At 37.4% G+C, this 27534-nt stretch overlaps 1 protein-coding gene across 1 annotated transcript in view; it reads right to left on the reverse strand.

Annotated features, from left to right (window-relative positions):
- The window catches only part of LOC139737832 (uncharacterized), a 63301-nt gene that overhangs the window by 3266 nt on the left and 32501 nt on the right, over positions 1-27534 (reverse strand). Inside the window, exons 12-27 of the mRNA XM_071648506.1 lie at positions 25506-25625; positions 22354-22486; positions 21417-21606; positions 20478-20525; positions 17636-17790; positions 16297-16414; positions 15337-15466; positions 14336-14420; positions 13012-13198; positions 12394-12544; positions 11023-11170; positions 9793-9886; positions 8760-8964; positions 7500-7670; positions 4421-4468; positions 1007-1072 (exon numbers count right to left, since the gene is read on the reverse strand). Coding sequence (XP_071504607.1) covers positions 1007-1072; positions 4421-4468; positions 7500-7670; positions 8760-8964; positions 9793-9886; positions 11023-11170; positions 12394-12544; positions 13012-13198; positions 14336-14420; positions 15337-15466; positions 16297-16414; positions 17636-17790; positions 20478-20525; positions 21417-21606; positions 22354-22486; positions 25506-25625 — 2049 coding nt within the window. The remainder of the gene's footprint in view (positions 1-1006; positions 1073-4420; positions 4469-7499; positions 7671-8759; positions 8965-9792; positions 9887-11022; positions 11171-12393; positions 12545-13011; positions 13199-14335; positions 14421-15336; positions 15467-16296; positions 16415-17635; positions 17791-20477; positions 20526-21416; positions 21607-22353; positions 22487-25505; positions 25626-27534) is intronic.

Consider the following 27534-nt stretch of genomic DNA (forward strand, 5'->3'; position numbering starts at 1 on the left):
GTTTCAAATTTACCACCTTCGTGAATTCGGGCCAGAGTGTCTCTGCTGAAAACTGGGCAGTCATGTGGAGCAAACATTAACCTAATGAGGACGAGCTGATTATGCTATAAACACATATTTCTCATAAACACCTGCCCAGTACACTTAGGACTAGTCGTCAACAGGTTAATGCTGCACTTTTTCTTATTCATTTTTATAAGTATTATTATATACTTTTTTTGATGATGTATCACTTCTTCCGCTTTGCCAGAGTAAGACAGAAAAATGTTAATGACGGGTAAAATTTTGCATTGATCTGTTTGTTAGGAAGCTTGGACCCTGATAATATTATACACCAGAAGTCAATTCCATTTATCAGATTACAAAATGAAAATGTTAAATGACTTTGATGTAAACATGAATTAATAACAAATCAAATAAAATCAAGAATATACATATTGTATTATAAAGAATAATGTTGTTACAAACAAAGAGGCTAATCCCATAAAATATTAGCATGAAGAATGAAATACATTGTACAACAACCAGATAAATGTAAGCACATAAAACTTGTTAAATTCTGCTCCTTAGAATTTGGAGAGGAGTGGGTTGAGTTAAACATGTAGGGGTAAAAACTCAATACTTTATATATTTAATCAGATCTTGTAACTGAGAAAGTGATCTGCATCCTTTGTGGAATGCCCCCTTTGTGCAGAAATGAAACAGTCTGACATCACAGAAATAACACTGAGCACAGGGTCATTCCATTTTATGTAAAGGGGTGGGGGAGGGAGGGAGGGAGGGAGGGGAAGGGAAATAACACTGAGCACAGGGTCATTTCATTTTATGTACAGGGGTGGGGGAAGGGAAGGAGGGGAAGGGAAATAACACTGAGCACAGGGTCATTCCATTTTATGTACAGGGGTGGGGGAAGGGAAGGAGGGGAAGGGAAATAACACTGAGCACAGGGTCATTCCATTTCATGTAAGGGGGGAGGGCGGGGGAGTGAAATGGAGGGACTGCATACCTTGGCTGTTCATGGTGGATATACTCTCCCGAGTATAGGGTTCTAGACGTTGGATTAGATCCTCCTCTATACACAGAGCAATGAGAGGGTATGGCAAGCATTAGGCGAAAAAAATATTAAAAGCAAGGTAGAGGGGGTAGATGAAAGTATGTCTGGTGCAGCATTGGTCCACATTTTCAGCATCAAGTTCTCTCGATTGTATTTTCTTCTCTGTTTTTTTACCTAACTTCAAAGTTAATTTCCAAGTTAATTTTGTCCGGAAGAAATTCAACAAAGAGATAGCAGTTCATCAAAATCATCTGTCAATGTTCTCTCTCTTTATCATGATTCTAATCTTTACTTTTAATTCTCTTCTTTTTGAAAATATCTCGTTATTATTTTGTAAAGAGTGGTTACTGGAAAATGGAAAAGAACGAGAATGTTACTCCATCAACTAGTCCAGCCAAAGGACATGCACACAATGTTCACGCCATGTGAACTGATACCACACATGCAACTTTCTAAATATACACCAGGAAGTATGGTGACTATAATTATTTCATAACACTTGTTAAATGAAGCTGCAGCAAAACTAAATATAAAAGGCCAGATCTGAATAGTGGAATATAGAGTATGTCATAAGAAAGTGAGGGTGTATCTGGAAGCAACCTTCCTTGGCAATACATTAGCTGCCATCTCTTACTGACGTTTTTGTTCTTTTTTCATTTTCTAATTCACATGAGAGATTGGGCTGAAAAAACCCCCGAAACAAAACGAGATAAAAGAGGGCACATTATTCTGAATGTATTACTGGAAGGTAATGTCATGATGAAATTTGATGATCCAATCAGACAGATCAGTTAAGAAGTTGGATTCTGAATCCAAATGGTACAGTCAAACCTGTCTATAGTGGCCACCAGCTCTACACAGCCATGCAACAAATCCCCTGAGAGGAACAGCCACATGAAAGGTACTGTCCATAGTGGTCATCTGTCTACAATGGCCATTTTCTTTTTCATCTCCTTAGGTGAGTGGCCTCTATAGACAGGTTTGACTGTATTTCAGTGTTACATAAACTTGTCAAGAAAGGCTGCTCCCTTCCCTCAGTTCATTCAGCCAAATGAACGACACATGACATAATTATACATGTGCAGGTCAAATAAGCAATTCATAAAACATGCAAATTAATGATTACACACTTTACATGCCTTCCATGCCATTTGGGGGATACGTGTATACAAGTCATTATACTAGAATGCAATGTTATTTGTTAGTCTTGGCTATATAATATACGTGTACATGTGTAAGCTAGTACAGTTATCAAGATTGAAGTCATAATGTCTGTGAATAGTGAACATTCAGTGCTGGTTATTTCATAACCTTACAAAAATGTGCGCATTTTATAAAGATGGGTATCTGTTACGCATCCATTGAAGAGACACAGTATAAATTTAGAAAGGTTCATGAAACTTCCATGCTAATCTGACTAAATATCAATAAAAAAGAAACAAAATTCCTCTCAGATAACACAGCCAAAGTATAATTCACAGCATTTATTATTTGTATGGCGCTATTTATCTCTCCAAGAAAATGAATAAAAGATGCAGATTTCTCTAGGAGAATTAGTAAATGAATGTCTGGTGAAAAGAAAAGAAAAGAAAAGAAAAACAGTCTTGGGTGAAGCTTTGGAGTGTTTGAGATAAGCGACAATTAAATCGTCTTATTAAATGCTTTTTAAATTTGAAACTAAGAGAGTAAGAGAGAAACCATTGCTTGCAATACTAAATGTGATCAGCAAATGAAATAATAAAATCTGACCATACACCTAAATTTTAGAAGATTTTTTGGTTGGAGATTTGGAGAGGATGTCTAGTCAAGGACATTGCGCTGTGATTATTCTTTCAGCTTGATATCTATGGCATTGTATTCAAAGAAAGTGACGTTGGAATTGTATGTGGACAACTTGCTGGAAAGCAATAGTGCATTAAAAAGAAAACAAACAAGTCAATTACCCTTGGAGCAGTGATAAAAAAAAAATGTACGAGTTATCACATTTGATGCATATGTGTAGGTCAGTCACATCACAGAACATCCTACCATATAAAAATTTTGATATAAAGCCTAAAATGGAAAGGAGATTTCACTGTTTTTATCAATAAACCATAACTGTAGCGGTTTAGTCTAGAAACAATTTCATTGTAAATATTGTTCACATTTTGCATATTCAACAATTATACTTTTGCTTATCCTGATTAGAATCTTAACATTGATTGTTTGTATCCCTAACTCACTTTCTATAACTATTTTGAAGCACTAAAGCTGGGTTTTTGTTTAATCTGCAAAATGGTAAATAATGCCTTTAATATTTACTGCAACTGATTGACCGAAAAAGAAAGGAAAACAAAAACAAAAAATTTGAGTCAAGAATTTCGTCAATTTCAAGATTCATTGCAAAAGGGAATAAGATAAAAAAGGAAAAGAACTTTGAACACTGATTTTTTTTTCTGTTTTTGTTGCATATAACTATTTAATGTCTAATAGATATAAGGAAAAAAAAGAAAGAAAAAAAAACATGGGGAGAGAAAGTGATAGAGATATAGTTGCAAGGAATGACTACCCCAACAAAACAGAAAATTATTCTTAGTACAGTAAGAGTGAATATTTTCATGTCTTGCGCTCGGCCGGGTAAGATTAATTCCCTGTGTTTTTAATTCCGTGGAATCAAGATTTTAACTACTGGAACATATAGTATGCAAAAATAATTTGCGTGCTTCTATTTTCCAAGATAGCTTCCGGTTGCGCGAAATGGACCGCAAAAATTTTGTACACCGCAAAAATTTCCACTTTTACAGTATTAGAGGAGGTAAATTATTTAAGAATAAAAAAAAAGCTTGTCCAGAAGTCTCAATAATAAACATTCTCATATAAAATTTTATCTAATTGCTAATCTACAGATTCAATGATCCCTATTGGGCATCAGTGTCTACTTGAATACATTAGTACAGTGATATAATGATAATGCCTTTTCCAAGTGTTTAGAGCAACCAATATTAAAAACCACAAAGAATTAAAAAAATATTAAGATGAAACCCGGTATGCACATTTCCAGGACCTAATATACATACATAGATACATAGCTTGATTAAATAGCATTAACATAATTTCTTTTGAATATATATTTGCTTGATTAAAGGAATATTGAAATAGTTTCAATCACAGCAGAAAATATAATACAAAGGGAAGTAACGAAACAAAAACTAAAATAAAGAAGCGAGAAAGCGGCAGAACAAAGAAGCACTAGATATATCATGTTATGCAAGATACATTTGTAAATGCATGCTCAAGACTACACTTTGTATTTGAGAGAAGATTAACTGCTTCGTTTCTACACTTCAGCTTTACATAAATATTTTTTTTTCTCATTGGTCCTTTTACCTGATGACCTATAGGGTCTGCCTGTGTGTGGTCTGCCATTGAGACTAGCTACAGATTACAAGAATAAAATGATAGAATTGACATCATGCATTAATTCAATGCTTTAATATTACCCACATATTCACAGTAACAATACTGCATTGATTAACACTGTTGATTTAACTCTTTTTTTCTAACACATTTGGTTTGTTTGTTTGTTTGTTTGTTTTTCAACAGACAAAAAAATGAAACTATGGTGTTACATTACACTCCTGGTTTGAACTTGCAATGTCCATACCAAAGAACTGTATAAAAGCAGCATGTCTCTGATTGATTTCAAAACTGATTATTATCTGTTGAGGACGGGCTCAGTTTGCTATTCTAAAAACACACATTTCCCATACTAGACACTTGCCCAAGTATACTCGGAACTCGTCCTCATTGGGTTAAAAACTTTTAAAAATATCAAAAAAGATCATTGTTTCTGTTCTTTTTTCTGAAGATCTGGACCCGGTTGCATATTAAAGCGATGTGTGCTTCAAGAAACCTACAGTATACAATAATCTTAAGTATTATGACAAAGTCTTTTGGACCAGAAGGTCCATTACACAATGCTGTGGTAGTCAGTTTATTTCAATCAAAATTACAAAATTGTTAACTACTTTCAAAATACCCCCTTTTTTTTTTCCTGCAAAATGGTAGCTAGTCTGGTACAAATGTACCACTAATACAGGAGTGTTGATGGAACAAAGAAAAACCCTTAAACAATTGAGTATATGAATATAAGAACAACCCAAATCCAATTTTTGGCCAAATTCAGTTTGACATGGGAAATTGTAGCTTATGCATGGACTCATCTTGTGTATCAATGATAAATCCTAATTACCCCCGGAAGTGCCTGAAATAAATGAGTTAAATCTTATATGAATGTAAGAATGAAGGACTTGGGTCATTCTTACATTCATATTATAGCGCCCTCTCTCGTCCTTCTCTCATCTCTATAGCAGAATATCATGTATATGAATCAAAGAACGACCCAAGTCCATATGAATCAAAGAGCAACCCAAGTCCATCACACAAAATGGCCTCTCCACAATTAATGTTAATGTTAATTGTCATAATAATATATGTTCTAATTTGTATATACAATGTTGCCTTCCCATCACAGATAAATAGAATATTATTGGACAAACAAAAAAGATATGAAGTTTTTTTTAGTTTACTCGAAATGGTCTTCCATGGACTTGGGTCGTTCTTATATTCATATACTCAATTTCAAAAAGACATATTAGTAGAATAAACAAAATCCTTTCATGTGTGTCACATTTCATGCATAAATGCATGCATATTAGAACACTTCTTCAACACTGTAAGGTTTATCAGTCCAATGCACAGCAGAAATAATCAGTCAGTATGCAACACCTACATGTACAACTGTACCTGTATTCCTTTTTAATAGTAAAACACAATGCAAAACTTGTCAACAGACATCCCCCCAAACAAAAATAAATAAATAAATAAATAAAAATAAATAAATAAATTGATAAATAAAAAAAAGATGTGTGTCTTTGACATTAAAGGGACTGTACAGTACTGGTTGTTTTCAAATGGCTGAGATATCCAATAATAAAAGGCGACATGCCACAACTTTGAATAGGATCTCTTTGTTTCACCTTGTTTTTGGATATCTCAGCCATTTCAAAACCGATTTTCATCAAATAATGTTTTGATGCCCCTTAGAATTGCATGCTCTTTGGCATCTCATAGAGTGGTTTTTGAATATCTCGCAAAACATTAAAAGCTAAATCCTCACCTTGACCAGAACTGTACACACCCTTTAACCCTAAAAAGACTGGGCTATTTTGGTAGCTCGAAAGACTGGGGGGGGGGGGGGCCTAAAGGGCCCCCCCTTAAGATTTCGGTCGTGGATTGCGCGATCGCCGCGAAAATTTGCACAATGGTAGTGTGCGATGTAATCTACAAGATAGTATATTCAAATTTTCCAAAATAGTCTTCTTTTATTTTATTTTGATTAATTATGCTAATTTATGCGAGAAATCAGACTCTTTGATCTAAATCAGTAAATAAAGCTCCAAAAGTGCTCATTTTTGGTCTAATTATTCTTTGTGGCATTCTTAACAAATGCACTTGAAAAAAAATTCGGTATCAAAATTAATTTCTTATTTATTTTATTATTTCATGAATTTCTTATGTATTTCTTGTTTTTTTGACCTTTTGTTTTTGTTGTTTTTTAAACAAAATTTGTGGCAGACACTTTTTGAAGCATAATACTCCTAAAACAAATTGATTTTAGCCATTGAGAGTAAAAATAAGCATATTTATATGAACCATGTGAAAAAACTCAATTTGCATTGACTTTGTACACAAAATCACATTTTTGAGCCATTTTCGGCCTCACATGCATGTACAAAATGTTATGTAACTTCAGAATCGTACCCCCGGGCGTCACAAATTTGGTGTCAAAATGTGCGGGAAACTTGAAAGAAAAAAGTCATAGAGCATCGCGGCGAGAGCATTGCGTGTTGCAGAGTAATCGCGCGAAATGTCGAGGGGGGGGCCTTTTAGGCCCCCCCCCCCCAGTCTTTTTAGGGTTAAAGGCTGAATAAAAAAATCAGCAATTCACAGGGATGAAGTTTTATAGCAAAATATCAACACAAAATACCCAATCAACATTAAATCTGAATAGAAAAAAAAAAAATTGATGAACACAACTGTCAATCACAAAATTTCATTTTGCCATTAGAAGTTGAGTCAAAATTGCTTAGAAACAACAAATAATGAGAGTGATGTGAAAGATAATCCCCAATCGAACTTTGGGGATATTCAATAATGCTTTAAAACTTTCACAAATTTCCACCATGCATAACAATAGTAAGAAACAATAACAAATATCATACATCTTGCAAGTAATCAATGTTCGGATGAATTTCAAGATTTTGATAGATAGATAGATAGATAGATAGATAGATAGATAGATAGACAGATAGACTGATTGATCGATTGATTACTTCTTCCTTTTTGTTTCTCTTTCTCTCTAAGTCTTACTATCCTATCAACACAGTGGTTCCATCACACTTACCGGCATTGTAGTCTGTATCTACCGGCCTCTCGTCGTACAACGGAGCCTTGTGGTAGGAGTCGTAGGGGTCATCGAACGGGGGCGGGGGCTCATCGGGATGGACGTGGGTCAGCTCTGGGGCGGGCCTGGTTGGTTGGCTGGGCACGTAAGGCTGATGGGCGGGCTGTGGGGCTATTAGAAGGGCGATAGACCACAAAAAAAAAAAGAAATCCACTTGTTGAATTTGTTAAGCCTATATGTGTCACATTAACCCGTTGGGGACGAACTGATATTGATGCAACACGCATTTCCCGTAGGCACTTGCCTGAGCATACTGGGGACTAATCCTCAACGGGTTTTTAACAGCCAACCCTTTGCATAGTTACTGACATGGGGCGTGTGAGTTACTGTATACGCCGAATATTTCTTGAGGTTTTTATTCTCGCGAATTTCGCGAGTCAGCTGGTATTCGCGAAATTAAAGACATGCAAAAATATTGACTCTAATGCCGATATGAATGTGACGTACGTGTATACATTTCCCCATTCAGTACAGGACTCCACGATCGCGAATTTAACCACTCGCAAAATTGTTGGGAAGTCCCGATTCGCGAAAATTTAGACTCGCGAAATATATGGCGTATACAGTATTACACATAGGGACAAAATACTTTCAAGAAGCAAGGGCTTAAATGTTGTAAATATCCAAGCTATTTTCCTGGCATCTGTTTAACACTTTGTGTGCTTAAGCATGTAATAACCGTGACTTGCTACTGAAGGCCATTTTTCTGGCATTTGATTATCCCCTCTCCATAACATTTGTAATTGGGCTGCAAGGTACATGTATGCTACTACTGCCCATTCTGATGCAAAATGGGCAAGTGCTTGTACTGTTTAGGATGCAAATTTTAGGAAGAGTAAAATCTTAGAATATCTCAGAATGTAATACATGCCCAAACACATAACAACACCTTCCTATACCAGGTACATACCAAGCTGCATAATCCCTGTTGGATTATTAAAAAAAAAAACCACCAACAACAACAACAACAACAAACTTCTCACTTCTTATGTGGCCATTGCCATAATATGACTACAATGAATACATTTTAAATCCTGCACAAGTACGTAGTCACATGTGGGCCAGTACGTTCATAAAGGGGAAGAACTGTGTTCAGTCCCACATGTTTACTCTACTGTCGGTATGCTAGCTTCAGCCTAGTACCTCCCCCCAGCACGCTGTAGAATGATCAAAAGCCACACTTTCTCGTCAGAAACTCACCAAATTTGGCGGGGGCAGAGTTGGCCCTGCCCAGCTGATCCTTGTTCTCAACATCGCTGGTCGTCGGTGGCAGAGCGCCGTCTGGCATCGTCTTCTTGCGTGGCAGCGTGGTGAAAGTGCTTGACGTGTGGAACATGCTCTCATCCCAACCATCCTTCTTGTACTGAGGCCGCATGTCCTTGTAAGACCACAGCATGTATAGCACCTGGGGTGTGTCAGGGATGATATTGAGGTTTGTTGAAAAAATCAGAAATCAACATTTTCTTCATACCTTTAATTGTATTTTTTGTTTATATTGTATGAATTTCAGTTAAGAATTAGATTGTGTTACTTCTTTATGAATCTGATTTCTTTTTTCCCTTTGTTCATATCTTATTGTTATGCGCAGTTGAATATATGATTCATAGAAACTGCGCAATATAAATTCACAATTATCATTATTATCATTATTATTTTCAGGTGATTTTGATACATGGAAAAAGCAAAATGTGTGTAGACTTGAAAAAAAAAAAAAAATCTGAAATCAGATTTAAATCTACAGAATATCATGCCTAGTGTGTTGAGAGAGAAAGAACGAGTGAGGAAGAGAGAGCCAAAGAGAGACAAAGAGACAGAAAAAAGATAAAGGATGAATACACAAGTGAGCAAAAGGAGTTTGTGACTTCAGGGCTTCAGGGAGAGTTTTCACATTCTATGAAAAGAGGAGTCGAGAATGTCAATCAAATGCTTCAATACTGACTATAAATACATCCTCCCTTTAACAACATAGTCAACCAACAGCAGAATGCAGTAAAACATTTTGAATGCCTGCACCTTTCAAGCATTGTTTCACTTGCCTAATTCCTATCATTATTTCGTTTTGGGCAATGGGTAATGATTGTTGATATACATGTATGGCAGTTTGGAGTTTGTCTCTACACACTATTTGCATTTCATGCCACTTCATTACTTTCCACTCATATCACCTTTTCTTCTTCTTCTTTCTTTTTATTCTGGTAAAATGTTTCTTTTAATTATCTTTTTGTTGTTATACCTTGTATGCAGCCTTGACTACAGCAGCAGGGTAAGCCCCTTTGGTCTTCGTGAGGGAAACAAGGCGGTCTATTCCGGATGCACCCCTCAGTGACCTGGAAGAGGGTGGACAGTGACAGGGTGAAGATTTTTTAAAAAGGGGGGAAGAAATTATTGAGAGACTGAAAATTATCAAGAAAATATGATGGCTCTTAAATGAGAAATTCACAGATGTCAACAGATGATCAGGAATCTGACTCCAGGCAACTGTTGATCTTTTGATTGTGTCTAGACAGGGGCATTTTAGCTAAGTGGTATACAAATCACAAGTTTGAAGAGAAAATAGCAGAAAACGTACAATGTACCTTTGGGCCTCTATTTTGCCTGTGAGATGATGGTTTCAGACAAAATATTATTAAGGAGAGAAACAGCTAAAAGAAACAATCAACAACAAGATGCTTCCATTACTAAATGAAATAAAGACTTATAGTATGGTATTAAACTCATTTGAAATCCATTCACTGTAGTGCTGTCGAAGCTGCAATACAACTTTTAATTCTTGCTTCACATGCATACCATTTCAAGCCATTATCTATGTTAACTTGGCAGCTCCCAAGTAAAGTATATGCAAACTTCAGACTGTTGTACAGAATGGGATGACAATATTTTCAAAATACTCCAATAAATCATAGAGAGGATACATTTTGCAGTACACGACATTAAATCATAAAAACAAAGAATCCATATTCCTGACTTTCAAGACTTAAAACACTCAAACACTTAAAGTCGGACGATCGTAACCCCTAATGGTACGTAAACTCCCGAACGAACAAAGTTTGTGCATGCAATTGCGCAATGCCAGACTCGGTGTTATATCCATAAACGTGTGGGACAATGCTGCCACCGAGACACGTGTGTGTGTGTGTGTGTGTGTGTACGCATCATACACAAACATTGTGACCGCGAGCTGCGGTGATTGGAGGAGAGAGGCCAGAAGACGCGTGGCTCTTTTGGCCTCTCTTCATGCGCATACACACTGAGAGTGTGCGTCCATTCGGAAGCTCTCGTGGCTTGGACAGCCATTTTGGGTCAGGAGATTTCGAGTCTCAGTGTTGTTCGCTGACCCATTGAGCCAGCGCTATTCTCATTCGGGGGTCACTACATTTGATACAGAATGGGGGAGGCAGCGTGTTGCATTCGTCTTCGTGCCGCACAAACCACTCACCACGATTGTAAGGCTTTAAATACTCACTTTGCATTCTCCTGGTTCTTAGAGATGAGCTCATGCATGGTGTTGAGGATCGCCACGATGGTTTCATTGGCGGATGATTCCGCTGGGATTCTCCTACCGGTCCTCGATGCTGGTAGTCTTTCCACCAAGTCCTGCATGCCATACTTGCCTGGAGTGGAAATCACAAAACAAAATAGCAAATAAACAGAGAAATTAGTAAAAAAAAAAAAAGACTTTGTTTGATATATCAAAACAAGGTGAAGGAGTAGGCAAAACAATATATAAATATATACATGTCAGGCTTGAAAGAAACTATTAAGAAAAGAAATATAAGATGGAAACTCACAGGCAGCAAGGGTTTGCTGACTCCAAATATACTAGCAAATGTCATACTTGCCTTATTTTTACTTGAGTGAAATGAAATGCAGACCTTTTTTGTTTTGTTTTCTATTTGATATAGGCCAATAGGGAATGACAATAAACCAACAAGTCAATAGAAACTGGTTGCATACTGAAACAGAAGCATTTTTGTTGCTCTTAAAACACAAAGTTCATGGCCCCTGAGAGATACACAATACATATTGTAGAAACTGCACACATGTAATGTACAAAAGTCAGTCGCCTGGCAGTAAAAACACCATCATACTCCTTATCATTCCATTGAGGACGAGCTGATTTAGCTGTAATATGCATTTCCTGGATAAAACCTGCCTGGAATACGCAAGACAGTCTTCAAGGGGATAAGGAAACTATGGACTTCAAGAATCATGAATGCAAGGAAGATTAAAGGCATAATTTACCATTTGCAGATGAAGCAAAAACCTAGTATTAGTGCTTCAAAATAGTACTAAAATGTGAGTTGGGGATGGAAACAACCAATGTAGAAATTTGAACCAGTAAAATCAATGCTAAGTATTGTTAAATACACAAACTGTGAGCAATAATTATAATAAAAATGTTACCAGACTAACCTGTCTACAGTTATGGTTTGATGAGAAAAATAGTGGTATCTCCTTAAATTTTAGGTTTTATTGCAAAAATTTTATACAGTCAGATGTTTTGTAATACAACTGACCTACAAATATGCAAAAAAAGTGATATCTTGAACATTGCTGCCAAAGGTAAAAAGGACCTTTAAAGAGATAAATGGCTGAAATCACTCTCACACCTATCACGAAAAAGAGAAAAGAAAGCAGATATGAGGACAAATAACCATACAAACAAACAGCTACTAAACAATGGATACATACATTGTATCCATGCTAGTAAATGACTCCATGGACATAACATCAAACACACAACTACAGAGACATACGAACAACACAAAGGAGTTTAAAGACAAATGGTTTCGAAACAACTGTCATTCATAGAAACACAAATTAACATTCTCACCGATGAGCTCCTTGTTCCGTGGATCCATGGCCAGGTTTCGCAGCGCCTTGGAGACCGCGATCAGCACCCGGTCGTTCTTCATTCGCAGCAGCTCGACCAGGATGGGAAGACCTTTGACCTTCCGCATCTCCGCCCGGAAGTACATCGCCCACTGCATTGTGGGTGACAAAATAGGAAAGGGATAGGTGTCAACATACTTTTTTTCAATAATGCAGCAACAAATACACGTACCTGCCAAGTTCTCTCTATTTCAAAAGGTCTAAAAACCTGATCACCTTTAGCAAAATTGTAGTAACACAAACAAACAAAATTCTTTCGCTAGTGGCTTCTCAAACTCTGCATGCAGAATGCTGATAGAGAATGATTGTCGATATTTTCATGAATTTGTAGCTTTGCAAATATCACTTGATTCCCCAAATTTGCAACAACAAAAAACCCACTGAAAAACATGAACACTGAACTACATCTCCCATACAATATTGCATATAATCGTAAGATTTGGGTTGACAGTAATGAGTATAGTTTTTGGTCAAAGCCTTATTTAGAATGTCACAATTCGGCTTTGTCCTTTTCAAGCTCTTCTAATCTCCTTCTTTTCCTCTCCTCTTTTCATCTTACGTTCCACTCTCCAGCCGAGATGTTTTGTATCGTCCCCGCAGCAGCCTCCAGCGAGGCTGGATTGGAGCAGTCTGAGAGGACGGTCAGGTAGGGGGACACGATGGACGGTTGCCATAGCAACTCGGCTCCCTTGACGTCTTGCTTCAGGTTGGGGATGGGCATGGAGGGGTTCCAGGTTCCCGATTTCCTGCTCAAGAAAAAATCAGAAGAGTCAAACAGAGATTAGGGTACTGACAATTCTTGGATTTCAATCTTGGAATCAATATCAGTGATTATAACTATGTCCATATCACATCACATAAATACATGTACATACAATTGTACCTGTGTTTGGTAAGGACATTATGTTTGATAATCATGTACTAATGTCAATTATGTTAATCATATTCTTTTTCATGATCATTTCTATGTATATAAATGCAGTGGAGCAACTAAATGAGACAAAAATGGAATTAAATTGAACTGAATGAATTGAATAACAGTGTACTATTCAAAAGAAGAGCGTTGAATTTGTAGGACTAGTCATACTTTACCTTCCCAGCATAAAACAGCTAATCATATGAAAACACTGGGGACATTGTTGCTTCAACATAGCGAAACAGTCTTGAAAAAATGCAAACATAGTCAGCAGTTTTTTGAATGATGAGTAAAATTGCACAATGCACAGGTGTGGGACAGGAAGTACAATGTATGCAGACACAAACCTTGTCAGTCATCATGTTTATGTCTGTGTCAGTGTTGAGTTTGTGTCCTTGTCCATGTCCATGTCTGTGTCTATGTTTGAACCAGTGTCAGTGTCAGTGTCAGTGTCAGTGTTAGTGTCTGTACAGGTGTCAGTATGCCTGCATTTGCATCCATTTCTACTGCATGCCTATGTCAGCACCGGTGTCTGCATAAATGGCAGTGTCTACAATGTACATCTGTGTCAGCGGCAGTGTCTTTGTTTGTGTCCAAGCTGTCTGTGTCTGTACCTATGTCTGTGTCAATGTTATTAGTCAGCATTTGTATCAGTGTCTGTGTCAGTATTAGTGTCAGTATCTGTGTCTGTGTCAGAGTCTTTGCCAGTGTGTCTGTGTCAGTGTCAGTATCTGTGTCAGTATCTGTGTCTGTGTCAGTGCCTTGCCAGTGTTAGTACAAGTATCTGTGTTTGTGTCAGTGTCAGTATCTGTGTCAGTGCCTTTGCCAGGGAGTGTAAGTATGTGTTTGTGTCTGTGTCAGTGTCAGTGGTAGTGTCAGTGTCTGTCTGTGTCAGTGTCAGTGTCAGTGTCAGTGTCAGTGCCTGTGTCTGTGTCTGTGTTAATGTCTGTGCATACACACAACTCACCCTGCTGTTCCATTCACTGTTGTGGCCTGAGCATCTTTCTTTTTACTTCCCCCAAAACATATGAGAGAACCACTCTGTGGTGAACCTATGTAGAAGGAAGAAAAATACTGGTCTTAACAATTAAGGGAGAAAAACAACTACAATTTCAAACAAAACAAGTAACAAACAATCAGATACATTAAGATGAGAACATCTCTAAACAAACAAGTGAACAAACAAAATCAGCATTTGGAACTATGGTATGCCACACCAGGCTAACTATATTTAAATCACTGCTATTAACCCGTTGAGGACGGTTTGATTTTACTACAACATGCATTTCACATAGACGATTGGCCGAGTATACTCGGGACTCGTCCTCAACGGGTTAAAACTGGTATGGTCAATTGTACAGTTTTACAATGTACATGCTCTTTTCTAGTGAAACCATGTACAACACAGTATAAATTACAGAGTATCGGACTTAATTGTTTTGTTTTGCTTTTCTTCCAACATCTGCCTTGCCACTGTCAACCATTACAAAGCAATTTCTATCGATGATTACACAATATATGGTACATATACAGGAATAGTTCAACCCAGCATGAAAACATGAAACACATACTGCTACGTGTATCGTCTTTCTCACATTTTTTCACGCCAACAGAAAGTGGTGGAAAAGAAGAAATGAGAGACAGAAAAACAAGAAAAGGGAGTGACAAGAAGAGATGGAAGTAAAACACGAAAGAATAGAAAAAGGATAGTGTCAGCCCTGAATATAATTTTTGCTACAGAAGATGTCATTATTACTTTTACACTATTAAACATGTACGAGCTCCGAAGCTGAGAAATACAAAAGTACCTCCTGTATTCACGTTTTCCACTTGAAGAGAATTTATAAGGAAATAAACAAAATTATGAGTCCAGCCTGTGGCAACAAATAGAAGTTAAAAACAGAGGCAAAAAAAAGAAGAGAAATTCTCCGAATTGATCAGCTTGTCTTGTTTCCAGACACTCCTCACCTTTCTTTTGCTGAGATGGATGGTCTGCGTTGACGGACGTCTGGCGGAGCGGCACGGCGTCGGGATGGTTGGCCTCGTTGGCGATGCGGAAAGTCAGGTTCCGCATGATACACAACGTGTTCTCCATCACCTTGGAAACGAAAACGTCAAACATCAGACCTTCCAACTACAGTCTTTTGTGTTATGGGTGGTATTTTTGTCAATGAAAGTGTTATTTTTGAAAATATCAGTTGAGTCACAAACTTCACAGAAACGAAACAACTATAAAATAAACCAGAAACAACTATAAAATAAACCACTTCGTAATTCTACTTTGTGCATGAGCAGAAAAAGGTCACTTGTACCAACAGGCATTTTGGTTCGATAATTCACTGAGATAGGCATCCATGATGCGATGATTATTTGTGTGATCCTTAAACTCTAAATGGTGCTTGCCAGCACATCCACCTGACAGTAAGCCTGGTATTTGGCAATATCAAAAGAAAAGGGTTGCTATTGCATTCAATATAAAACAATGAAATGGATGCCTGCTAAAATATCAACTAACAGATTATTCTGGTCACCTGGTCTAACCTAATTTCATTGTTTGCTTGAACACAAATTCCAAGAAGTGCTATGTGGGGCAAGCTTATGCAACATGCTACTTTGAAAGCGAGTTAAGTGCCTAACCAACTGAGAAAAAAGAAAGGTTATTTGTACCAATGTGTACATGAGCTAGTTACAAACTGGTTTACATGTATATACTACGTATGTTTCTGGCTGTCTTTCCTCAGAGAGAAATGAGTGCAAAAATAGATATAAAAGAAACAAACGAATGCTTCCTGCCGCCCCCCCCCCCCAATAAAAAGCAATGATCCCTGTTTTACAAAATATGTCATATAAAGAGCTATTGTAAATGCAGCGATGTAGGAAAAAAAGGAAGCTTTTGTAGAGCAGTATTCACTGTGAGCTACACCTCACCTTGCCGTCGAGGTCGTTGGAGTGGATACCAGACTTGACGAGATGGAGTAAGGTGTCCACCATTCCCTCACACTCCCGCATCCTCCGCCTCGCCTCCAGGCCGGCTGAACTGATGTTCCTGTATAAAGGACAAGGAGTGAGAGATGATACCGGCAGAGATGCAAACATATCCCTTCCTGAAATTCTTCCGTCGGGATGTTTTCATTGCAACTGATTGACAAATTGCCCTACATCGAAGTAAATAACCACTGAATTGATCAGTGTTTTGATAGTAGCCATGATAAAAAATCATTGGCATATATACCTGATTAGGATTCGAAGCTATGACCTCCTGGTCACCGGACAGGAGTCATAATTTACGCAGTAATAATTACCCAGTAGCCACTGCATGCTATAAGGATTAAAATCAACACTTGCTGACGGGCGAAAGCTTGGTCTAGTGGAGGTGATGTCTAGTGATCAGGAGGTCGTAGGTTAAAATCCTGCTCGAGTATGTACGCCCATTTTTTTTATTTTTCATCATGGCTACTACTAAAATACTGATCAATTCAGTGCTTATTTATGTTGATATAAGGCAATATGTCACCTGTTACCCCTTTCTGTGCTAGGGTCATTGGACAGTGTGTACAATGCTATGGGGTTTTCCGTGCCAAACAGCTTTTAGAGTTAGAGAGATTCCAAAGAACAATCAGAGGGAGATACTTGTGTGTCACATTTATCTCCAAACATCACCAAAACTTTCCAAATCAGGATGAGAAAGAGAATGATTACACAAGACATTGCTCAGCAAGACTCACTGTGATCTGAATCCGGGCCCAAAAACCCTATGCATTTGATAATTCTTGGTATCGCCAATGCGCAGAAAACTTCTGCGCACGCTGAAGAGCTCTGTCACAGATGCACTGTGGGATTCCTTGGTGCCCTTGTTTACTTCAGGTTGTCTCATGTGAGTTACAGTTCCCATACGATGCTTTTCCATTGTTACCTCTTTTTCTCTTGGCTATAATTCAGCTAATAAAAGAGTTGAAAACTTTCTAGGTTTTACTGATTTGCGGTCACTAGAGTCATGGTTCACTACTGCAAGTCTTCAATGTGCCGGTCACATGACGGAAAGTGAAGAAATCTTCAACAAAAAATACATCTGGATAAAGATAGAGCGTGATCTGAGTGCATGTGCAGCCAAAACCGAGGCAAGTTTGTCCCATGAGCTATCCCATAATGCATCTAAAACGCTGCTCTGCGCACGGCACCTAGGTATTGGCGGTACCAAGAATTGCTAGGCAGATGCACCAGTGTCTGGGCCACCTTGCCTCCCCAATTTGTAGATTCCCTGCCTTACCTGAGACAGCCTGTGGCATTGATCAGGGTCTTTGACCACGGCGTCCCCTCGTCCTTGAATGGACTGTTCCCGCTGGGCTTCCAGCCAGACTCCGGTATAAGAATGTAGCTCAGCAGGACCACGAGGGCGTCCTCCATGATGCTCTTCTTCAAGGGCTGGCAAGAGGTCAAAGGTCAATGTATATTCAAATTGTTTAATGAGGAGCACAGCATTCTGAGAATGATCGATGTAGACAAATGAATTTGAATGAACGAGTGCAGCATATACATGATCACGTGACTATATCATTCTAAATTGAATGAACAAATAACAAAATGGTGCTTGTCTTACAAATTTCAGCTGAAAAAGTGTTAATTACAATGCAGTGAAAGGTAATTTGAATGCTCCAAAATGAATTTGAATGAAGAAATCATAAAACTGAAATACCAAACACGTCATCTATGTTATTAGTAATTACACATTAGATGTCTATCCGACAAATACAAGCAACAACAACAACAACAAAACTTAGATGATTTATAGACACCCCAAGATTGAATACTAGAAAGAAATGACCCATTCTCTCAAGAAGACTGCTCAAATTTCTATTAACTTTGAGAAACAAAGCAGGACATTGTGATAACAACTGAGTGCAATTCATTGAAAACAGTAGACTAGAAATTATTGCGTGCAACTTTTATAATCGAAACCCCGTAAAGACAACTCAAGGCATGTTTGTTTGTTTGTTTTTGTTTGTTTGTTCATTTTCCATCTGAAAATATGGCTGGATAGCCCATATTCAGCTACACTAAGCTCGTCTTCCATGGGATCCAGTTGGATGTGGGGTGGGACCACTTCACCGGGTTAAACACCCTGCTCTTTGCGATGAATGACTGAAGCAGGATTTTTTACGTGCATGAGCTGTGGCTCTCTCATACATGGGACCTCCATTTTATGTCCTATCCAAAGGGACAGAGTGTTTTGCCTCTTGCTGGAGGGGACGGTATGATTACACACAACATTGCTCGGTCCAGACTCGGGTTCGAACCCGGACCCCTAGGATTGTGAGGCAGACGCGCTACCCACTGAGTGAACTCCCCGCCCACGACAAATAAAGGAAAGACATTTGTGTACAGTTCTGGTAGAGGTGAGGATTTAGCTTTTTACGTTTTGCGAGATATTCAGAAACCACTCTATGAGATGTCAAAGAGCATGCAATTCTAAGGGGTATCAAAAGTTTATTTGATGAAAATCGGTTTTGAAATGGCTGAGATATCAAAAAACAAGGTGAAACAAAGATATCCTAATAAAGTTGTGGCATGTCGCCTTTTATAATTATCACTTTTTAGTATATCTCAGCTATTTGAAAACCAATTTTCATGAAATAAACGTTGAATCCTTCTTAACCCTAAAAAGACTGGGGGAGGGGCCTAAAAGGCCCCCTCCCCCTCTACATTTCGCGTGATTACTCTGCAACACGCAATGCTCTCGCCGCGATGTTCTATGACTTTTTTCTTTCGAGTTTCCCGCACATTTTGACACCAAATTTGTGACGCCCGGGGGTACTGTTCTGAAGTTACATAACTTTTTGTACATGCACGTGAGGCCGAAAATGGCTCAAAAATGTGATTTTGTGTACAAAGTCGATGCAAATTGAGTTTTTTCACATGGTTCATATAAATATGCTTATTTTTACTCTCAATGGCTAAAATTAATTTGTTTTAGGAGTATTATGCTTCAAAAAGTGTCTGCCACAAATTTTGTTTAAAAAAATAACAAAAACAAAAGGTCGAAAAAACAAAGAAATACATAAGAAATTCATAAAACAATAAAATAAATAAGAAATTAATTCTGATACCGAATTTGTTTTCAAGTACATTTGCTAAGAATGCCACAAAGAATAATTAGACCAAAAATGAGCACTTTTGGAGCTTTATTTACTGATTTAGATCAAAGAGTCTGATTTCTTGCATAAATTAGCATAATTAATCAAAATAAAATAAAAGAAGACTATTATGTAAAATTTAAATATACGATCTTGTAGATTACATCGCACACTACGATTGTGCAAATTTCCGCGGCGATCGCGCAATCCATGGCCGAGATCTTAAGGGGGGGGGCCTTTAGGCCCCCCCCCCCCCCCCCCCCAGTCTTTCGAGCTATCAAAATACATTGTAGCCCAGTCTTTTTAGGGTTAAAATTACATGCTCTTTCATATTTCATAAGAGGTTTCTCATTATCTCACTTAAGAATGTTTAAAACATGAATCCCCACCTCAACCAGTACTGTACAGTCCCTTTAATGTCAGTAAAGGGTGGCTTCAAAGTTAACCAAGTAACACTTGCACTGCCACTTTCAGCAGCTCTATAAACTTTTCTAAATAATCTTTACAAAGGTCCAGTTTACTTTTGGGAGCAGTGATTTAAAACATTTTCAAGATATCACATTTCATGCATATGTGTAGGTCTGTTGTATCACAAAACATCCTACCATATAACATTTTCGCAAGAAAGCCTAAAATATAAGGAGATATCAGTATTTTTCTTAATAAACCATAACTGTAGACGGTTTAGTGCGGAAACGTTTTATTATAACTATTGTTCACATTTTGTGCATTAAACAATACTTAACATCGATAATACTCTCTTATTCAAATTTTTTCAGTGATGTTTCTATCCCTAACTCACATTTTAGAACTATTTTAAAGCACTAATGATGGGTTTCAGTTTCATCTGCAAATGGTTAATTATGCCTTCAATAGCATTTTGAGGTTATTAGATGGTAATCTGTGCACTTGGTGTTTGATACAGGTATGATGCACCTGTTACCTCACACCCTGAAGACTATGGTGTATTTGACTCACCTCTGAGGAGCTGAGATTCCAAAGTGTCCCAGCTGCCAGCTCTTTGGTCTGATAGAAGAAGAGGTAGGGGAGGTGATATGACCAAGTTAATGAATCACAAAGTAGAGAAATAGAGTGAAACCTCAGTATTAAACGAGGTCTGATATAGTAAAATACTTGCTATAACAAGGCTAACTTTCCAGGTCCAATTCCTTTAATCCGTTGAAGGCTAGTACTCGAGTATACTCAGGCAGGTGTCTAAGGGAAATGCGTGTTAAAGTCAAATCAGCTAATCCTCAACAGGTTTATAGTGCTTTGCATTATCCTTGATATAACACAATATCGAATACGATGAGGTAATTTCAGTAGTCCAAAGCAGGAGGCTGCCCTGTATGTGACTATGTGAACTCATTATGTGGGGAGGGGGGAATGTGGCGAATGCTCTCAGGGAATTAATTAAAAGAAGAGACATCATTTCTATCTACTGGAACTCGGTCACCAACTCACAGGTAAATCATGACTTTTAGCTGTGGTTGCTTTTCTTCACCTACTATTACGGACACTTGGAGCTCTCATTTCTTTATCAAGATCATCAATCCAGTTCTATCCTTGCTATGAAACTGCATCGTTTTGGAAATTTCTCACTTAAAAAAAAAAAAGAAAAAAAAATGGCTGGTAATGACGTTTCTCGCCAAAGCTTGGTGACCTTTGAACTTTGAACTTCAAGTTTGAAGGATATCTTAACAGGCAAATGTCCCCAAACAACTATGCGGACAGACAGCCTAAACTTAAATGTATCTTGCTCCATTGGAAGGTGGAGGGGGAGGGGGAATACTAACCCCCCAGCAAAACAATAGGCAAATAAAGAACGATTAATAAACAAGGTAAAACAAAATTGTACACCTATGTTCAAAAGTGAATTAGAAAAGAAGGGGACAAAGATACTTGAAGCTGACAAACCTCTGGGTCATCGGAAGTCCGGATCAGCCTGGCCAGTGCCGGTATGCCCCCATTTCCTTTGATCTTCACCTTGTTCTCTTCATGCATTTTACCGAAGCTGAGATTCCTCAGCGAGCCGCATGCTGACCGGTGGATCTCTGGAAGCGGGTTGCCTAGCAACCCCACCAGAGGCTGGATACCACCATATTCTCTGTGAAAGGGGAGTTGAAGACAATGAAAAAATTTCTTACATTATTTTTCATAACATAATGTATGCAAATATATGTACATATCTTTTCTTGAAACACATACAACGTTATCGATATTCCTCTACCAGCACCACGCCGCATTCATCTCCTCTTCATTTTCATTATTGAAAATTCAAATGAAAGGAGCAATTTTGTGAAATATATATTCACAAGCCCCGTTGACTACATTTTCCATCAAACTATTCAACCTCAATCATCACAGCCTGTAAATAAAAGATACATATTCTATGAAAGTACAATCATCTTTTACACATTTTGTAACCCAGCATATAACAATGAAATTACAGAAAATAAGGGGATAATGCAACTTGTTGGAATAAGCCAGTTCACAGTTCCAATCTGAGCATGTGCAGTTTAAGGTCATTGCAGACCTTCTCTTGAAATGGATTTGCAATTTAGGAATTTGAAACCTATATAGGGTTTCATGAAAACTATGTTATAAATGAACCAGGTGCAGATTGGTATTTACAGGTGAATGTGCATTCTTTTCAGCAACATCTAATAGCAAAGGCCATTTATGCAGCACTGAATTACCACTTCCTGCATGGCTGTTTTCATCTGCTCTTCTTGAAGACTATTCCATGTATTGCAAAGTCTGTGGTTGGAGAGGTCATTGCAGACTAGTGCTAAACTGTGAACTGGCTTTAATATTGCTAATGAAGAAATTCCCACCACAAGGATATACTCACCTTGTTTTCGTCTTTACATCATCGTTCTGGTACGAGAGATGTTGGATGTAGCCTGCCGCGTGGGCAACGATGGCCTGGTTCTCGTGACCCAGGTAGTCAATCACTTCCTGTAGGTCAGGTGCCCTCCAATCACCTGTTAAGAGGTCAAGGGTCAGAGGAGAGAGATATTGGTGGACACTGACAAGAGGAGATGAGTATGAAGAGTCATCTAGTGAACAAGAAGAGCAAAGGAGTTGGATTCACAATTTTCTTTGCCCCCATCCCCTTTAGCATTTTATCTACTGTATATGCCATATATTTCGCGAGTCTAAATTTTCGCGAATGGCGACTTCCCAATGATTTCGCGAGTGGTTAAATTCGCGATCGTGGAGTCCTGTACCGAGCAGAGAAATGTGTACGCATACGTCACATACATATCAGGATCAGAGTCAATATTTGCGTGTGTTTTTAATCTCGCACAAAGCAGCTGACTCACGAAATTCGCGAAAATAAAAACCTCGCGAAAAATTCAGCGTATACAGTAATTCAGTGAACAAGAAGAGCAAAGTAGTTGGATTCACAACTTTCTTTGACCCCACCCCCTTCAGCATTTTATATATCTATCTATATGTAATATCTCTCTCTCTCTCTTTCTGTTTCTCAATGTATTCTATCCCACAAGCTTTTTTTTTTTTTTTTGCTGATTTGTTCGTTCTAGGTCTCTTTCTTTATATTTCTCCTGCACTGTTTGTATTTTTCTATCTATCATCTCCAGTTCATTTTAATTCTTTCCTTTTCTCTTCTATCTCGTTTTCCCTCATTATTTCCCTCTTTTCTTCAATGATCTTTTTTCTTTTCTACTTGTCTTTCTTTCCTTCTAACTCTTCATCTCTCTCTTCCTTGTTTTCATTTTCTTTTTTTTTTCTTTTTTTTCTCTCACTCTTCTCTTCATGGATTTTTTGTTATTTCCCCTTTCATTTCTAGATTGTAAATATTTGTATATTTACAAATCATTTACATTGGCAAAAGTTAGACACATATCACATTTGTTCTACTTGGCACGAGAGAAAAAAACACAATAAAGACAAGAACAGGACAACTATTACAACATCTGACCATTTGATCGAGGTGAAAACAGTGTTCCTTGTACACCGCATACACTCAACACAAAACACAGGACCGGTAACTTAATGCTGAAACACCATCTTGCGATTCTATTTTTTTGTTTCAGCTTCTACCCTATATCTTTCTACCTCTCAATATCACTGAACATGATAATAGAGCCAGCATCTATTTTAGTACTTTCTCCAATTACAAAACCTGATCAATGTGGATGGCACACCTCAAAATAACTGTCACTTTTCATACAGCACTACAAACTTATCACCTGCATCTACCCCGAGAAGTAATAGTTGACAAAATATTTCTCATACACAGGTGTATATAAAATATATACGAAATAACATACAAGTTTTGACCATCATGTATACAAAGAGAGTGTGTGTACGTGAACAAAATTCACTTTTACACAAAGTGAGACAAAGCAATGAATGTTACATACTGACAAGGATTACACATATATGGACAATCATAGATTAAGAAACATCTACTAGAACTTGATTATATCATTTAAGAATATTGACATTACAATTTGTGTATGTATTTGTGGATCATGCAGCAATACCATACCATACAATTGTATAAATGGACATAACTGAGGATAAACAGTTTTTGATGTGACCAGGGCCCCGTCTTTGTAAAGCCTTCAAATCAATCACAAGTCCCCAAATCACTTGCAACGTGCATTGCAGCTCACAAGAAACTTGTGATTGATTTCTATCACAAGTCTTTGTAAGACAGGCCCCAGTACACAATGTATATTGACATTTTGAGTATGATTCAAAACTTTGTGACATGACAATGGCTCTTGCATAGCCCATGAATGAATAAATGAATAAAAATAGTGTATATAGGCATAAATATGACAAATATGATTGTCATTGTATATGAACGTTCCCAAGTACGATACATCTTACTGTGTTAAATACATTGTACTTCTTAATCTGCTGTCCTTCCAAGTGTATGCTTCATATTAATGTCTGTATAATACAGTGGTCATGGGTTTGTTTTTTTTACTTCACTGTTTAACACTAATAGATCCTTATCATGCTTTGGAAATTATCTCATTACTGGGGGAAAAAAATATGAACCTGCACATCTAATTACTGGCAGAAAGTAATAAGTTTAGCTGTGATTGATCTGAAGAGGTATGGGTCTGGCAAACAGTAATTGCCCTCTGACAAAATGCAAACATGGGAATATGATAACAGCGGAGCAAAATGTGTGTCAACTGCATAATTAGTTACATTTTGGACTGTCAATGTTATGATGACTCCATTATCTCTAGTATAAAAAGTTGCGCTTAGAAACTGAGGATGAACTTTAAGGATCACTGTGTGAAGTACAAAAGAGAACAAGTGCACTGTTGTACAATTAAAGTGTGCTTAGCATTCAGTTTTTCTTTCAAAATGCTAATCAATTGCATTTGACTGAAAAAAAACCCCTCAAAATCATATAATGCCTTATTTTAAATTACCATTCACTAATTAATTAAAAACACCTGACTGATTTAAAAAGCTTTCATAATATGCTCTATCTTTCACTTGGCAGTGGTGTGCAAATTTCAAAACTGCAATGTGGTCTCTTTTTTGTTGCACCAACGCAATTGATAATTGCAGATACAGGGCCCTTCATGCTGATATTACTGCAATCACTGTATACAATAATGTAGCAACCCAATGAAGATGAGACAAAATAATATAGATGACTACATCTATGCTACATGGCACAACTTTAACAGAACAGATACTTTGAGCATGCAATGACAAGGCAATGCATTTAAAAATAAAACAGACAGTAGCAACCAGATTTTGATACAAAGACAGACAATGCTAGTACTCTCCACTCAGCATGCAAACATTTGTGTTGTACAATGCATTTGAAGGGCACAATGACAGCAGAGTACTGAAACTGGGGGCTTGTCCGGGAAGTAGAGCTTGTATAGTGACAGACATACATAGACACTGGGGGCTTGTCCGGATAGTAAAGCTTTGTACACGACGATATGAAAAAAGCAATGGTGCACATTGTCTCCATAAAGGGGACTATGGTACCTTCACTGCGGCTACCGAGAGAAGATTTGGAAGACTTTCGGGATAACCTGTCAGGATGGTGGTGGTGGTGGTGGTGATGGTGGCCCAAGCGGTATTTGTGGGGCCAGAAAATGTATTGCGCTGCATTTGCAATGTTCGAATGAAAACGGTACACAATAAAGAACTCGCAAAGAATCACAGTTGTGTGATTACTACACGACCAACAATGGAAAAAACAAAACAAGAGCAAAACCATAGAAAGAACATAAAGGAGAAATTGACGGAAACAAAGATGTATTATAATTAGTAAGACATAGACAGTTATATGATGGATGGCAAGTTTCATGGAGCTAACTTAGACAAAGAGAACACTAAATGAACATGGCACTAACACTGTATATTGTGACTTTTCTTTCATCTTTTTTTTTTTCTCATTGGGCAACTTGTGAAGTTTAAACATGATTGAAAGATATATTGTAGCAAGGTAGAACGAACAATAACACAAATGTGATGAATACTAAAAGTCAATTAAAGTTAAGTGGGTTTTTTTCTCTCTCTCTTTCTCTGCACAAAATGCACTCTTTACCACTCTCACTTTATTTTTCAGCTCTTAGGCTATCGAATGGAGAACCCAAAAGACAAATGCAACAAATCAATAAATAAATCTATGGAGAATGTCAATGTCATAAAGGTAAAAGGGCTTTTTGGCAAGAATAGGCATTTTACTACTTCCTTTTCCAGTGCTTGTGGATACTTCAACAATATATGGCATACTTTATCATTAATGCCAACAAAGAGAAATCATGCATATATACAGCTGATGCATTTCAATCAAGGCTTTCACAATAAGTGCTTATTTTGTACATTATCATCATCAAAGTGTCCTCAGATATTTTCTCAATACTCTGCCTCTTACTCTTTTTGATGTACAAGTTTGAGGAAAGGAATTCAACCTTTTATTTCACATTTGTGTTTCAATTTCGCTTGTTTTTTGTTTTCATTTGTGTGTGTGTGTTTTTTTTTTGTTGTTGTTGTTGTGTTGTTGTTGTTGTGTTTTGTTTTGTTTTGTTTTTGTTTTTTTTTGGGGGGGGGGGTGTTGTTGTTGTTTATCAATCTTCCTTGAGGGCAGAAGCCAGGAAATTCATGAAGACATGACGTTGAAGATAGGTATGTTACTTTGTTTTATTGTTTGTTTTATTGCGCATGATTTTTATTTTATTTCTTTTTGTGTTTTAAAAGATAGCAGAATGTTTTCTCTTTATGAATACACACTCATATTCCACAACAAAAGAATCCACATGTAATGATGTTGTTTGGTTATCTTCAGACAAAAACACAGTGACAATGTTAAGACAGACAGAGGACTGATTATGAACTCGACTGCGGCAACATTAATAATGATAACTTTGTCAGAAAACACAAGAGATAATGAGAACACAAGAGAACTGATCCCCTGCAGCAATGTTTCATGATTTCACTTACTTTTTCTAATATACTGCACAACTTTCTAGCTGATGAAAAGAATAGCGTAATTTGCTAGCAGTGATCTTGGGTGGAATGAGTAGATAGATTGCTGTTTCTACTATGTGGGATGTTGACTGGCATGGGAATTTGTGTCACCAATAGCAATAGCTCTTCATTACAAGGTTTCACAGTTTTCCACAATCTATTAACTGACAGGAGACAATTGTCCTCATTTTTTTCGATGATTTAAAAAAAAATGAAATTTCAAAGCGCCTTCCTGCTCCAGAAAAAATATTGAGTTACAGAACACTCCTGTAACTCACACATTTCTCATATCTCTATTATTCAAAGTGTCTGACTTTCCAGTTAGTTCAAGATTAAAATGCTTCTTTTGAATACTATCCTAAACACATGCAAAACATGTGACATATTGTGAATAATTGTATTCTCTTTTCTTTTCCTTTCTTTTTGTCTTGAAAATTTGTACTAGTTATCTTCTGTCATTTTTCTATCACTCTCTCTGAAGTATTTTTAAATATATTTGTTTTGGCTTTTTTCCATTTTTATTCTATTTTTTGAAAATACT

This window comes from Diadema antillarum, unplaced genomic scaffold (assembly GCF_040938485.1).
Source record: "Diadema antillarum isolate AM-2024a unplaced genomic scaffold, OU_Dant_1.0 seq00000708_RagTag, whole genome shotgun sequence".
Lineage (NCBI taxonomy): Eukaryota > Metazoa > Echinodermata > Echinoidea > Diadematoida > Diadematidae > Diadema > Diadema antillarum.